This window comes from Phacochoerus africanus, chromosome 11, assembly GCF_016906955.1.
Source record: "Phacochoerus africanus isolate WHEZ1 chromosome 11, ROS_Pafr_v1, whole genome shotgun sequence".
NCBI classification, from domain to species: Eukaryota; Metazoa; Chordata; class Mammalia; order Artiodactyla; family Suidae; genus Phacochoerus; species Phacochoerus africanus.
Genome location: NC_062554.1, coordinates 52,335,629 through 52,351,328, shown reverse-complemented (window position 1 = coordinate 52,351,328; position 15,700 = coordinate 52,335,629). Strand labels below are relative to the sequence as shown.

Genomic DNA, 15,700 nt, shown 5'->3' with positions numbered 1-15,700 from the left:
GCAGTGGTTAACGAATCCGACTAGGAACCATGAGGTTGCAGGATCGGTCCCTGGCCTTGCTCAATGGGTTAAGGACCCGGCGTTGCTGTGAGCTGTGGTGTAGGTTGCAGATGCGGCTGTGATCCCGCGTTGCTGTGGCTCTGGTGTAGGCCGGTGGCTAAGGCTCCGATTGAACCCCTAGCCTGTGAATCTTCATATGCCGCGGGAGCGGCCCTAGAAAAGGCAAAAAGACCAAAAAAAAAAAGAATCAATTCTTAGGAATTCCCGATGTGGCTCAGTGGGTTACGAACCCAATTAGTGTCCATGAGGATACAGGTTTGATTCTTGACCTTGCTCAGTGGGTTAAGGATCTGGGAACTTCTGTATGTTGCAAGTGCAGCCCTTAAAAGCAAAAATAAATAAATAGATAAATAAATAAATAATTACCTCTTATCAGGAAGACATGATGGAAAACACCACGTAGATCCTCCATCCTTGCCACCCTGAATTGCATGTAAGTCCTGTGAGGTAACCTGACATTAGAATTTTGTGCAGGAGTTCCCTTCGTTGCTCACCAGTTAACAAGCCCAACTAGCATCCATGAGGATGCAGCTTCCATCCCTGGCCTAACTTGGTGGATTAAGGATCTGGCATTGCTGTGAGCTGTGATGTAGGCTGGCAGCTGCAGCTCTGATTTGACCCTTAGTCTGGGAACCTCCATATGCTGCAGGTACAGGCCTAAAATGCCAAAAAAAAAAAAAAAAAAGAATTTTGTGGAAAAGCTGATAGTGAGAGGTTAAACCATTGAGATCTTCTCTCTTGAAAAGTGAATGTCAGACTCAAACATTGTTTATTAAGGGCCAAAAAATAGACAAAGGCACATGTTAGGAGGAGTCAGGAGTAAAGTGTAAGCCATGAATGAACAGAAATCATGAGTAAGCAGAAGTAATAAACATTCAGAAACTGTGAATAGGAGTTCCCATCATGGTGCAGCGGAAATGAATCCCCAGTGTTCATAGCACGCTATTTACAATAGTCAAGGCGTGGAAGCAACCTGAATGTCCATTGACAAATGAATGGATAAAGAAGATATGGTGTATATATACAATGGAATACTACTCAACCATAAGAAAAATGAAATAATGCCATTTGCAGTAACATGAATGGACTTAGAGATTATCATATTAGTGAAGTAAGACAAAGACAAATATCATATGATATTACTTAAATGTGGAATTTAGAACCTGATACAGGAGTTCCTGTCATGGTGCAGTGGTTAACGAATCCAACTAGGAACCATGAGGTTGCGGGTTCGGTCCCTGCCCTTGCTCAGTGGGTTAACGATCCAGCTTTGCTGTGAGCTGTGGTGTAGGTTGCAGACTCGGCTCGGATCCAGCGTTGCTGTGGCTCTGGCGTAGGCTGGCGGCCACAGCTCCGATTAGACCCCTAGCCTGGGAACCTCCATATGCCGCGGGAGCGGCCCAAGAAATAGCAAAAAGACAAAAAATAAATAAATAGATTTAAAAAACCTGATACAAATGAACTCATTTACAAAACAGAAACAGACCCCCAGACATAGAAAATAAACTCATGATTACCAAAGGGGAAATGGGGTTGGCAAGGAGGATAAATTAGGAGTTTGGGATTAGCAGGTACAAACTTCTGTATATAAAATAGATAAATAACAAGGTCCTACTGTATAGCACAGGGACAATATTGAGTATCTTGTAATAAACAATAATGGAAAAGAATATGAGAAAGAATATATATGTGTGTATAACTGAATCACCTTGCTATACACCAAAAATGAACACAACATTGTAAATTAACTACAGTTTTCAAAAAGTTATGAATCAGAAATAATCATGGAAAGTTTTTAAAAGGAGGAAAAATCAAATCTATATCTGAAATAAAATAAGATCAGTCCCATGAGAAAGATATAATTTGTGTATTAAATAACTATTTTAAATAAAAATCATTATGTCATTATTTTTAAAAGTTATGAATCAGTAGGATTATAAACCCTTATAAATAAACAGAAGTCACAAAATTAGAATGAAGCCAGTTTAGAATGAGAGCAACAGGAACGCAGGCAGGAAGACTAGAAGAAACTAAGACCTACTAGCTAGCTATTACTAGAACTGCTGTGTATCCAAAACTATTTCAGGTCACAGACTGTGTACAGGTCTCCACGAGACCCACTCTGGGTGGTGTGCATTCCTACATGTATATCTATCTAACCCCCCGTCATTTAAGGTAAACTGAATGAGGCTTGGTATCTCTCCTCTATGTTCTTTTCTCTCTGTTACTCTCTCCTGGACTTAGCTTTCTCATGCTCCCTTGGGTCCCAAAGAGTGTTCTTAGCACATGAGTTTAAATGACCTCTCAGGGGTTCCCATTGTGGCTCAGCAGGTTAAGAACCCAACTAGTATCCATGAGGATGCGGGTTCAATCCCTGGCCTCTCTCAGTGGGTTCAGGATCCAGTATTGCCACAAGCTGTGACATAGCTTGCAGATGTGGCTCAGATCCAGTGTTGCTGTGGCTGTGGTATAGGCCTGGGAACTTCCATAGGCTGCACGTGGGGCCCTAAAAAGCAAATAATAAATAAATAAATAAATAACTTTTCAACGCAGCTCCCCATAGCTAATTGCCTCTGTCTTTCTGTGTTCCAACTGCAAATTCCTAGGAGAAGACTCCAACTCAGCTCTTCTTTTTTAACCAGGCCACAAATATTACAGAGGCTGAGTACGCTAGTTCTTTGGTTCGTTTAGAAATTGGAACATTAGCTCATCTAGGCAGGGACTGGAATACCTCTGGAGAGCTTAACTCCAGAACTGTTCAAGTTCCACAGTGAATTCAACATCACCACATGTTTTCTTATATGGTATGTTCGGATACTCAGAAGTTGGACTTGGAAGTGCCAGGCTACTAGATGTAGGGAGGTTTCAAAAGTAGAGCACAGTAAAAGCCAGCCTGGGTGGGGTTGGGATATAGTGCTACAAAGCCAGCCTTCAGAAGAGGGAGGAAGAAGTTGGAAGAAGAGCTTTAAGGAGAGAACCTTTAGGCTTAAAGTTCTTATCTTTCAATACTGTCACTCCTGGGGTGGGGAGTAGGAGTGTCCTGGAAAGTTCTGATAATTGCAAAGAGGGCTACTGGCAAACTTTAAACTACAGGTGGGTGGTGTCCATAGCATCGCTTCCTTTCCACTAATTTCTACTGCTCCCATCAACAAAAGTCTGACTCAACATGATCTCAAAAGTCTGAACCAACATGATCTCAGCTATTTCTCCTCACACACTTCATGTAAAGAAAAGGAACTACTGACAGCACACCTTTACCTACTCCAAAGGAGCTCAGCCACAGACCTGGAAATCCTAGTTTTGTTGTCCGACTCAAGCCAAGCAGGATAGGCCTTGGCAAACTTTGCCCGAGACCCTGCTTTCTCCAGCCGACCCATAAACTTCAGCCAGCCCACTCTGGGGGCTCTCCAGAGATCTTCCTCCAAGAAGTAGAGAGAGGACCAGAAAAGGCAATTAATTCATTCCTTCTTGCAGGAAAAAAATTATTGAACACCTGTGATGTGGCAAAGTTGCCCTTGGATAGTGAGGATACAACAGTGATAAAGACAGGGACACTGCTCTCAAAGAGCTTAAAGTCTAATGGGGAGACAAGAATTAAATAATTGAAAGAGTGACAAATACATCTATTCTAGATCCAGACTTCAGTGGCACATATAGCAAAGTGGTCCAAGAGAAGTGGGCAAGGAAAAGGTAAGAAATGGGGGCTAGGGTGGCTCTGCTACCCTATCCCCCAAAAGTTCTCACTAATACCAGGTGGATGCTTCATTGCATTCATCTTGTCAGCTTGGCTACCCACCTTGATAGAAGTTATAGCTCAAGGCACAGCTTTCAAATATCCCTATAGATCCTTTTCTGTGCCCATTACGTACATTCTCCTGTTACCCACTTGAGTTTGCCATCTGTTTCCTGCCAAAACCATGTTTGAAATAGGCCTTTATGAAAAGACTGTTTATAGAAGTGGGCAGCGTTAAGGAAACAACAAATAAATTAAGTTGGGGCATCAAGTTTTTGGCAACAGCAAGATATCATCATCCTTTCTATGCCTAAGCAGCAAAAGGAAATCTTGTTACCGTAGCCTAGTTGAGAGCTGGAGACTGTCATGTCAAGTCCCACTCTGTATCAGAACTGGAGGGAAGGAAATAGGAGGAATAAATATTTCAGTTTCAATGTCTGTGTGTGTGTGTGTGTCTGTATGTGTGTGTTCCCTTCTCCAATCTTCCACTGACTAAACCTAATCTGAAGCCAAACCCAACCGCACTCAGGTGATCACCTCAGTAGAGGTCAGCCATCTGGGATCCAGGACCAAAAAAGAGCTGATTTAAAGAGTCAGACAAGAGAGTTCCTATCATGGCTCAGCAGAAACAAATCTGACTAGGAACCATGAGGTTGCGGGTTCGATCCCTGGCCTCCCTCAGTGGGTTAGGGATCTGGTGTTGCCGTGAGCTATGGTGTAGGTTGCAGACATGGCTTGGATCCTTCGAAGGCCGGCAGCAACAGCTCCAATTAGACCCCTAGCCTGAGAATCTCCATATGCCACAGGCGTGGCCCTAAAAGGACAAAAGACAAAATAAAGAAAGAAACAAAGAATCAAACAAGAAATCACCAGCTACTCTCACCTCACTGTCAAGAATACTTTAAAAAGAGAGTTTATGTTATTTTGGTGATAAGATTTTTTAAGATAGGGCAGAACCCCAACACACCACTGTACACATGGCGAATTGGCCTTCACAGGTACAGTCTGCTCTAGGTTTGCCAGAGGGCCAACCTGCCTGCACAGGTGCCATGAGGACCTCAGCACAACCCATTGTGAGGAAACATGGATTGTTTCTGAGGTTCTAGAATTTCCAGATGCTGTGGCTCAGCACTGGGAGCTTCTGCTCATAGGTTTTCTTCACGGCTCTTGGGTGGTCCCACGCCAGGGTCTTCTCTTTCCCAAAATCCAGATGAAGAAGTTTCTTTTACTAGTGAGTCTTTATCTACTTGGATCTGAGACAGGTAAGTCCTTTATCTTGTCTCTGGGTGGACATGTTTAAGGGGCTTCTTTAAGGCCTTTTGGCCCTTGAAGAAGGAAGACCAGTATCATAATTACCCAAACCAATTCTGACTCAGAATTAGGAATAGCCAAAACAAGTTCAACCTTGAGAGCTCCTGAACCAGTTGATTCCTCCTGGTAATGACTTCACTATCAGAGATCGGCTTGGCCCTGTCTTGTTCCTACTTGGTTCAGCCATTCAGCACCTGTGTCTGATGCTCTGTGAAATGAGAAGATAGGTCTAGGAGTTCCCGTAGTGGCTTAGTGGTAACAGACTGGACTAGGATCCGTGAGGATGTAGGCTTAATGCCTTGTTCAGTGAGTTAAGGAACCGGCGTTGCCATGAGCTATGGTGTAAGTCGCAGACGTCGCTAGGATCCCGAGTTGCTGTGACTGTGGTGTAGGCCGGCAGCTGTAGCTCCCATTCGACCCTTAGCCTGGGAGCTTCCATATGCCTTGGGTGTGGCCCTAAAAAGAAAAAAAAAAAAAAAGGATAGGTCTAGGGGTTCTGGGGAAGCCCAATGACGGTTTGTCCCAATGAATTGGGTGTAAGGGATCCTTTTGTCGTTAATGTAGAAAGAGATATAAGGAGTTCCCATCGTAGCACAGTGGAAACTAATCCGACTAGGGACCATGAGGTTGCGGGTTCAATCCCTGGCCTTGCTCATTGGTTTAAGGATCTGGCGTTGCTGTGGCTGTGGTATAGACTGGCAGCTACAGCTCTGATTTGACCCCTAGTCTGGGAACCTCCATATATTGTGGGTGCGGCCCTAAAATAGTTAAAAAAAAAACACAAAAACAACAACAACAACAAAAAAAACAAAAATCAAGAGATATAAGGAGATGGAAATGTGGTCATCCCAGAAAGTCACCCCCTCACACAGCATGGCTATAGACTAGAGACCCTACAAGCCTCTCCTTCATGGCTCTGTTCTGTCCACCCATTATCCATATTTTACTTTGAGGATCCCCATTTAAGGTGGGTTATCTTCCCTCCTTCCTCCTACAGGAGAAGTGAGAGGCCATGAGCTCTGAGCTGTCCATTCCATGACAAAGTGTTTTCTGTAATGTCAATTCTCAGAGATTTTGTCTTTTGCTTTCTTCAACTTTCAAAATTACTCAGTAACGCAGCCACCAGATGGTAGTATGTACTAGCCACATGGTGAAACAGCAAGACATAATCCATAAGAATGACTAGTGTGCTTTTTTCAGCTTCCTTTTGGCTTCCTTTTGGCATCAGAAAACTCTTCATTAAAACATGTGTTATCCCCTTGCTGTACAGTGGGAAAATAAAAAATAAATAAATAAATAAAAGGCATAAGGGGAAAAAAAATGTGTTATCTTTTGAAGAATCAGTCAAGAAGATAATAGTTCTATAACAATTTTTTAAAATAAAAACCTCCTAAAAGACTTAGTAAATCTTACTTTTCCTTTATCAACATATTCTCATCCTAGTCTTAATTATAAGGAATTCAAATCGGTCTACATACATACATAAATACATACATATAATAAGTATTTGCAGGATTCTTATAGAGCTAAAGTACTTTGGGGCCTTAAGCCTCAGGGATTTTATAATGCTGCTCAGTTTCTGGCCCAGTCATAGTAGTCTACTCACCACCCTCCTCTAGGTTATTCAGTTTTTTTTTTTTTTTTTTTTTTTGCTATTTCTTTGGGCCGCTTCTGCGGCATATGGAGGTTCCCAGGCTAGGGGTTGAATCGGAGCTGTAGCCGCCAGCCTACGCCAGAGCCACAGCAACGCGGGATCCGAGCCGCGTCTGCAACCTACACCACAGCTCACGGCAACGCCGGATCGGTAACCCACTGAGCAAGGGCAGGGACTGAACCCGCAACCTCATGGTTCCTAGTCAGATTCGTTAACCACTGCGCCATGACGGGAACTCCTAGGTTATTCAGTTTAAATCAGTTACTCAGCCAAAGAATAATAATCAAATTGTCTGTTTGGTGCTACACTTAATAAAATGAAAGTTGCAATTAAGAAATACTTGTCCAACAGCCATCGATGACATGGATTAAGTGTAGAAGAGACTTGGCAGAAGAGAATGACCAGCTAAGAGTTTTGTAATTCCAAGTGCAAGATGAGGAAGAGAGAAAACTAAAATTAATTGAGCACTTAAGCAATAGTTTGGGTGCTTCACAGTTTATCTTTATTAAATATTCATGACAACACCATGCTGTAGATGTAAATGCTATGTCACTAGAAATCTCAATTCAGAGATATAAGAAGCAAAGGATGTTTTTATCTTACTTAATAGAAACTTGGCTGGCTTTGAGTGCTCAGCCCTCATGGATTGGGGACTGAGTGTGGGAAAAAAACATGAATATACCAAATAAAGGTAGCTTACCCTTCTGGTAATTTTTGTGGGTTCATTAGATATTTGATATCTCTAGTTTAATACTTATCTTGTCCAAAGTTTAAACTTCTACCCTCAGATTCAGCAAGAATTACTCGGCTATTGAAACAACTTTCTCTCTCCCTCCTGTCTCTCCATTCTTACCTTTTACCCACAGGGGAACTGGAGGAAGGCTAGTGGTAGACTTCTGATCACATGAATGAACAAACATTGATTTCTTTTCTCTTTTTTTCCTTTTTCTTTTTGTAGAGCTGCACCTGCAGCATATAGAGGTTGGCAGGCTAGGGGTTGATTTGGAGCTGTAGCTGCAGGTCTACACCACAACCATAGCAAGTGGGATCTGAGCTGCATCTGCGACCTACACCAGAGCTCATAGCAACACCAGATGCTTAACCCACTGAGCAAGGCCAGGGATCAAACCCACATCTTCATGGATCCTAGCTGGGTTTGTTACCACTGAGCCACAAAGTTTGGGAACTCCAAACATTGATTTCTTGATGCTGGCTTTGTCAGGGAGGCACAGGTGCTGGATGAGGGGACCCCCTGTGCCCACTCAGGGTACACAGATCCACACAAATAATGTGGATCTTAAAATTCCTCCCTTCAATTACAGAGGTGGTCTCGGTTTTGTTAACACCTCCATCCTCTATGATCTCTCAACTAATTGGTTGGCTTCCTCCAGCGTATGCACAGTATCCTCAGGTGCCTGGTGTAGGTCCCCAAGAAACCTAGGAATCCCCCAACATTAGCCTGACTCCATAGGAAAGTACTCTTTACCTGGACATCCTCTCTCATCATCACCATCTCTCATCTGTTATTTCTCCATCCCAGGAGCATCAGGTCAACCTGATGAGTTTCCTGGCTCTCTGGATCATCAAGCTTTAGTTCAGCAACTGTCAGGTGAGTACTATTCATTTGCAAACCCTTCAGACGGTGATGCTTTATATGAGACTTCTTCAGGAGACAACACTTTAAGTGAGCATGCTTCCGTTGAACACACTTCGAGCGAGCACACTTCAGTCGATCATCCTTCTGGTGAGAACTCTGCAGTTGAACACACTCCGGGTGAGCATGCCGCAGGCGAGCATGCTTCTAGTGAACAGCTTTCTGGTGAACAGCCTTCTGGTGAACAGCCTTCCGGTGAACAGCCTTCTGGTGAAAAGTCTCTAAATGAACAGCCTTCTGGTGAAAAGCCTGCAGGCGAACAGCCTGCAGGTGAACAGCCTGCAGGTGAACAACCTGCAAGTGAACAAGTTTCAAATGAGAAACCTCCAGGTGAACAGGTATCAGCACCTGAACAGCCGTCAGCAGAACAGCCTTCAGGCATTCCGCCTTCCAGCACAAATTCCGGTGAGCTACATTTGAGTTCATGTCAATTTCAGACCTCAGGTGGAAAGTAAGCAACACATCAAATAACTCCCCCCCCCCCCTTTTTTTTTTTTTTTTTAGAGCAGCACCCAAGGCATATGGATGTTCCTAGGCTAGGAGGTGAATCAGAGCTACAGCTGTCAGCCTACACCACAGCCACACCAGATCCGAGCTGAGTCTGTGACCTACACCACAGCTCATGCCAAGGCTGGATCCTTAATCTACTGAGCAAGGCCTGGGATCGAACCCGTGTCCTCATGGATCCTAGCCGGGTCCATTAACAGCTGAGCCACAAAGGGAACTCCAAATAAACCAATTTTAAGGTGTTTAGAAGAAAGAATAGTTCAGACACTTCACAAACAGCTCTCCCAAAGATTCTCATGTTTCTTTACAATAATCCCAGGAGGCAGGATTCAGGTTTTGTGGGGTCTGAGTGTTGAATACTTCAGAGGACCCTAAGAAAAGTAACTCAAGTACAAAATGCCAACTTTAAGTAAGAAATGATGAATACAAATGCCCATAGCTTGCCCAGAAGGGACTCACAGAAGACAACCTTGATGAGCTTCATGCTAAATCTGCCTCTTAACAAACATGTTAAAATGATTTGCAAATCCTGTGAGGAGATATCTAGCACCGGAGCTGGTAGCTCTTTACTTTTTGAAGGTTTGAACATGGAAAGTAAATCTTGCTGACATTTTTGTCTGTTAGATCCAGGAATAAGTTCTCAGGAAAGCTGCAATTCTTTAGCTCTTACGAAAAAGGAAAAAGTTTAAGGAAGAAAAACAAGATCTAAGGTTTAATGTCTCAAGATTACCAGACATAAATACTTCATATTTCACTCCATTGCAGGAGTAATAGTATTCTAAATTTTCAGTTGAGAGAAGTGAGGCTAGAAAGTAGCAAACTTTAGATTCAAACTTAGGGCTGACTCCAAAGCCCATATTCTTTTTACTTAATGCTTCCTCAAAATTAGGAACTTGGCAGTGGAGATAGAGAGACAATATGGAGTTATTTCAAAGAGAATGCCCTTTGTGACAAACTGACCTTATTGAAGGTCAATTTGAGGACAGAAAATGATGCAGACCCTTTATAAGTTTTGCAGCATTAGAGCATTCTAACATCACTTATTCAGTCAAATTTTACTCCAAGTGTCTGAGCCCTGTGGATAAGTGAGATTATGGGGAAGTAGGAAAGGGAGCCAGTCATGTGAGAAGTTCTACTTTGCTCCTATTGAGTTAGACACAGCCAAAGGGCATGTAATGATGGGTGTCTAGGAAGCCATTGGGATATGAATTAGAGTAAAGGTCAGTCTTAGATAAACATGGGATCCATCAGCAATGAAGATCATAGATGAAGCAGTAAGAAAGAAGGAATTTCCTCTGGTAAGGAAGAGAAGATATGCTCTTTCAGACACAGGACCCTCACATCCCCAAGAACCAGGAAATGAAACGTGTTGTAGCCAACTACTTGCCCATCATCCCTCCCTGGGTCACAGGGTTATTTCATCAGGTTTACCTTAAAATTTCAGGCCCCATATTAAACTGCCATACATGCTCTTATATGAATGACCAAGGAAAATGTCTTCGTGGAGAAGGAGTCTGCACCACTCAGAATTCCCAGCAGTGCATGTTAAAGAAGATCTTTGAAGGTATGTAGGGACTTTATGTGCCTGTCTTTGCCAGAGAACACATCAACCAGCTTGAGTACTGATAGGAAGTAGGTAGGGTGGCATGGGCCTGGGGAGGGATCAAGCTGTGATTCCCCAGAAACTTGGAGATTCAGGAGAACCTTATTCTTTCAAGAATCAAGAGTAGAATTCCAGCTACTGAGAAAGAGGCCCTTCCCAGCAGGGCTACGATGTCTTAAAAGGAGGCAGGGAGGTTGGCTGTCTCTTCCTATTAAGGAAATGTGTGAATTGCCCCTTGAGTCATTGAGACATTGACAGTAGGCTCAGAAATGTGTCTGCCTTGCTCATGGTTGTATATTCCTAGCACTTAGTACAATGCCCAGCCCATGGTAGACCTTTGGTAAATACTGAATAAATAAACTAATAAACAGTTATCCATCGGCCTCTCTTCACAGGTTGCCAGACCTAGTATGTTTCTCCTACTTCTCTACCCTTACACTCACTCCTAATTCCCCCAAATAAGGAAGGGATTTTGTTACTTCCCTCCCACGAACAATGTTGCCTGACTCCCCTTGTACTTCGTTTGTTCCCTCACTAGAGAGAGTGGGTAACTGATGGGGGAAGGGTCCAGAAGAAGATAGAAAGGGAGGGGGAGAAAGAATATGCATGTTGAAGGACTTGATCATGCCTGCCTAGGGACACTGTATAGCCCTGTGGACAAAGGCTGAAGTTGGAGGAGGAAGCTTTCTGCTCACGGTCGTCTGTCTCCACTTCTTTCAGGTGGGAAACTTCAATTCATGGTTCAGGGATGTGAGAACATGTGCCCATCTATGAACCTCTTCTCCCATGGAACCAGGATGCAAATTATATGCTGTCGGAATCAATCTTTCTGCAACAAGATCTAGAAGCCTATGCCCTTGCTTCTTGCTGATTCAGGCAGCAAAAATCCTCCATCACCCTACTGGACTCAATTTATATTTAATTTCTTCCCCAGTCAACAACTAATCACATCTTCCTCTGCCTGAGTGTCAGATAAGAAGCTCAAATAGCTTATATTTCCTCTCTTATCTATGCCTGTTACCCATTCTTCTCTGCCCTCTGTCTTCCAGATTCCCTTACCCCATCTCTCAACATTTTCTTTTTCAATAAATTCTGCATGATTAAAGAATATAGACTCCAGACATCTTTTTCCATCAACCAGTGGCAGGGTCACCCTGAGCTTCCTTCTGCTCCCGCAGTAAAGTGGATGAATTTTTAAACAATTCCATATTCCTCAAAATGAAGGGGGTGCCCCAGGGCAGGGGCCACAAAAGGAATGCAAATAGGTGTTAATTATTTAGGAGCTTAAAACAATATTGCAGTTTCTTCTCTCTGACCTCCACCTTTCCATCCTTATAGAAACCACCCCCAACTCTACTTATCAAGGTATTCAAAACTCATCAGTTTTTTGGCTCTTGAGTTTTCAGTCAAGAGCCTATTTTTAACATGATTATAACAATAAAATGACTTATTTTAACACATTTGCTATATAAATAAAGCAGGTCATAATGATCTTAATGAAATCTTTTTCTCACAAGGTTAGTTGTTCCTCTCAGCTTAAAGGGGCAGGTAGAAATACTACAATAGTCTCTCTCACCTTGTATTAGTGTTGTTCTTCAAGGTGTTTTCATATCTGATCCTCAGGAAAAAGCCTAGAATGGTCATCAGGAAAGAGAGCATCGTCTTTAGTTATAAGTAAGATATTATGATGTAAAAATGTTTTATTTATTCATATCCTATGTTCCAAATGTGCTAAGGTTACAAAGCTACAGTGAGCCAGGGCCAGATTCCAAAACCAAATTTGCATGGTCTCAATCTGTTTCCACCACACTATGAATATTAATCAAAAGCTTCTTTCAAGATCAAATCTCTTACATAGTCCATTTCCTATCAGCAAATGCTCCCCATATCTCTGTCTAAAAGCCCCTCAGATCAACCAGGTAGCCTTAAGAGTGTCTTTTGCAAAGGAAAAAGCTTTTAATTTTGATAAAAATCCAATTTATCAATATATTTATGGGTAGGTTTTTTATTTCATGCATAAGAATGCAGAATAGCACACAAAATTTTAAACATGTAAAAATTTTAAATTATATATAGTGTGTGTGTATATATATATACATATTTATACACACACATATATAAATACACACATTAGGAACTTCCTCCCAGAATAGATTGATGACAGACTCCTCATTGGCAATGCTTGTAGCTCACAGGCTGGAAGAAAATGGGAAGTATCTTTGAATTTCTTTTTTTTTTTAAACATTTATCAGTGGCATAAGTTCTCAGCATATAATTTTAATTTCCATTTTCTGAAGTGCAATAATGGTTACATTTATATTTGTTTGTTTTTATATGGGAATATTCAAATTGACAGTGCATTAACTCTTTTTTCACTTTAACAGAGAAATACAAGCTAGGGTTAATTTATTATTTTCACCCATGGATTTAAGTACTTACTATTTGCTTAGACCCAAGTGAATGGACTGGGCACTGACTTGAGATTTGTATTTCCATGAAGCTGATCATGAACATAATCATCAAGGTGAAGATAGTAGTACTTAGCCTTCTAGCCTTTATAGAGCATATACTCTGTGCCAGACAATGCCTTTAATAGTTCTATGCTCTCTTAATTCTGAAAATAATCTTACAAAATTGTTAGTATTATAGGACCTTAAGCCAGATGAAGAGTTAGGTCACAGCTGAGATAAGCTGTGGCAGCTCAGAGACATTCAGGTTCTATTTCAAATTTCTGAGTAAAAATTGTTTCAAACATAGAGTTCTAGCCCTAGATAAAGTGGCATTCAAAAATATAGGCCCAATCCTGGAACTAAAATCCCAGGTGAATTCTCAACCTGGGATGACCTCAAATATGATTTACAAGGGGGCGAGAAGAGAAACAAAATCCTACTAACACTGAGGACACTTTCTTTTTTTTTTGAGGGAGGAGGGTAAATACTAGCTAAATACAATAAATATAACTAAATCTATTCTAATAGCTATATATGTTGAGGAAATACATTCAAATATCCTCTTAAAGTTTAAGGGGAAGAGAGTTCTGGCTTCCAATAATGGTGGATTAGTTTGCTTGAACTAACCCTCCTTCAGATAATGATTATAAATTCTGAAAAAATCAGAAACAGGAGTTCCCTTCTGTGGCTCAGTGGTAGCGAACTTGACCAGTATTCATGAGTAAGCAGGTTTGATCCCTGGCTTAGCTCAGTGGTTTAAGGATCCGGCGTTACCATGAGCTGTGGTGTAAGTCAGATAGGGCTCAAATCCTGTGTCACGGTGACTGTGGCATAGGCTGGCAGCTACACCTCTGATTCGACACCTAGACTGGGAAGTTCCATATGCTGCAGGTGCGGCCCTAAGAGACAAGAAAGAAAGGAAGTGGGGGAAAGAGGGAGGAAGGCAGGCAGGAAGGAAGGAAGCAACTATCTGAAATTTCCTCAAAAAGACTTTTTTTCCTAAAAAGACTAAGACAGCACTGGATGAGATTGGCACGTCTGTGGCTTTATGCCTAAGGGTACTTCTCAATCATAGGGTGGCAAAAATCCACAGTTTACTGGTTTTAGGGCTCAGAGGACATAGATTGAGGCTGACAAAACAGCTGTAAAGTTAGGGAGAAATCCTGGAAAGAAGGCAACCACAGAAGGGATAATTTCCCAAACTTGAGTATAAAATTGTGATGAAATTCTTGGCTGACACTAACTCCAGGAGGCTCAACAACTATAGCAGCAGAAAGAACTGAGCAGAGAGACTTTAGCTGCTGTCTGCCTCGAATAAGACCAAGTTTGGAGTTCCAGTCAACCCCAAGTTAACTACTCATTAAAACAAAAGTTAATACTCTTCAGAGGAACAAGTAGAGTCCAGAATCTCTGAAATGCATCATTCACTATGTCCACTATATAATAAAAGTTATTAGACATAGAAAAACAGGAAAATGTGACCTATAGCCAAGAAAGTGTTTAAAAAAGATACTGGTGCCAAAATGTACCAGACATAGAAATTAGTGAACAAAAGCAATAAGCAACTATCAGCAATATATTCAAAAACCTACAAGAATTAAGAGGTACACATTTCCAATTACAAAAGAAATGTCATGAAAATACAATGAGCAACATAGGAAATATAGTAGATGATACTGTAATAACTTTGTGTGGTGAAGCATGTTAACTAGACTTACTGTGATCATTTCGTAATGTATGAAAATATCAGATCACCATGCTGTAAACCTGAAACTAATAGAATTCTGTAAATCAATTTTACTTCAATAAAAATAAATTACTTCCTGGCCTAGCCCAGTGGGTTAAAGGATCTGACATTACCACAGCTGTGGCCTAAGGTGCAGCTGTGGCTCAGATTCCATCCCTGGCCCATAAACTTACTTATGCCACAGGTGAAGCCATAAAATTAAAGTTTAAAAGTTTTAAAGATAAATAAAGTTTTAAAGACAAATAAATAAATTTTTAATGATAAATAAATAAAAGGGAGAGGAAATAACCTAAAGTAGTGTCATATGAGTGAACAGAGAATCTCAACACAGCAAAAGAAACTAACCAAAAAAATCAAATGGAAATTTTAGAACTAAAAAGTACAATAACTGAAAAAAAAATTCATGTGGTTGTAACAGTATATTGAGACCACATATGAGCCAGTAGATTTGAAGATAGATCAATAGAAATTATCCAACCTAAAACAGAGAAAAAATACTAAAGAAAATTAACAAAACCTCAACCCCTTGTGAGACATCAAGCAGTATAAGAAATAATTAATTGGAGTCCCAGATTAAGAGGAAGATAAGGAGACAGAAAAATCATTCAAAGAAATAATGGCCGGGAGTTCCTGCCATGGTGCGGTGGGTTAAGAATCCAACTGCGGTACCTTAGGTCGCTGTAGAGGTGTGACTTTGATCCCTAGCCCAGCAACTTCCATGTGCTGTGGGTACAGTCATAAAATTAAAGAAAAAAACAAAAACAAAACAACAACAACAAAAAAAACCCGACAAATTTTCCCAAAGTGGGTGAAAAACATAAACTTATACATCTAAGAAGCTCAGTAAACTGAGGGTAGGATCGATACAAAGAAAAAGTCATAGAATAATTAAGTTACTAAAATTCAAATTTACTGAAACAAAAAAACTCAAAATTGGTCCAAACAAAAGATACATTGAAATAGGTATATAGGAGAACACTG

General features: G+C 41.2%; 1 protein-coding gene across 4 annotated transcripts; it reads left to right on the top strand.

The window, feature by feature from the left end:
* The first annotated feature begins 4,968 nt into the window (after positions 1-4,968).
* On the top strand, positions 4,969-11,627 carry ACRV1 (acrosomal vesicle protein 1). Of its 4 annotated transcripts, none has more exons than XM_047753887.1 (5): positions 5,004-5,055; positions 8,299-8,362; positions 8,564-8,817; positions 10,364-10,483; positions 11,243-11,367. In XM_047753887.1, the coding sequence occupies exons 1-5, from the start codon at positions 5,004-5,006 to the stop codon at positions 11,365-11,367; spliced, it is 615 nt and encodes a 204-aa protein (XP_047609843.1). The 4 variants fall into 4 exon arrangements, with proteins under 4 accessions (XP_047609840.1, XP_047609843.1, XP_047609842.1 ...); XM_047753886.1 differs by having other exon boundaries at positions 8,299-8,367; positions 8,518-8,817; XM_047753884.1 differs by having other exon boundaries at positions 4,969-5,055; positions 8,299-8,817; positions 11,243-11,627.
* Positions 11,628-15,700: the final 4,073 nt, after the last annotated feature.

Bases quoted from the DNA above. Each gene is read 5' to 3' on its own strand.
- ACRV1 (XM_047753884.1), top strand. From the start codon at position 5,004: ATGAAGAAGTTTCTTTTACTAGTGAGTCTTTATCTACTTGGATCTGAG. The intron at 5,056-8,298 runs GTAAGTCCTTTA...TCTCCATCCCAG, and splicing joins TCTACTTGGATCTGAGACAG to GAGCATCAGGTCAACCTGAT. The intron at 8,818-10,363 runs GTGAGCTACATT...TTAAAATTTCAG, and splicing joins GCCTTCCAGCACAAATTCCG to GCCCCATATTAAACTGCCAT.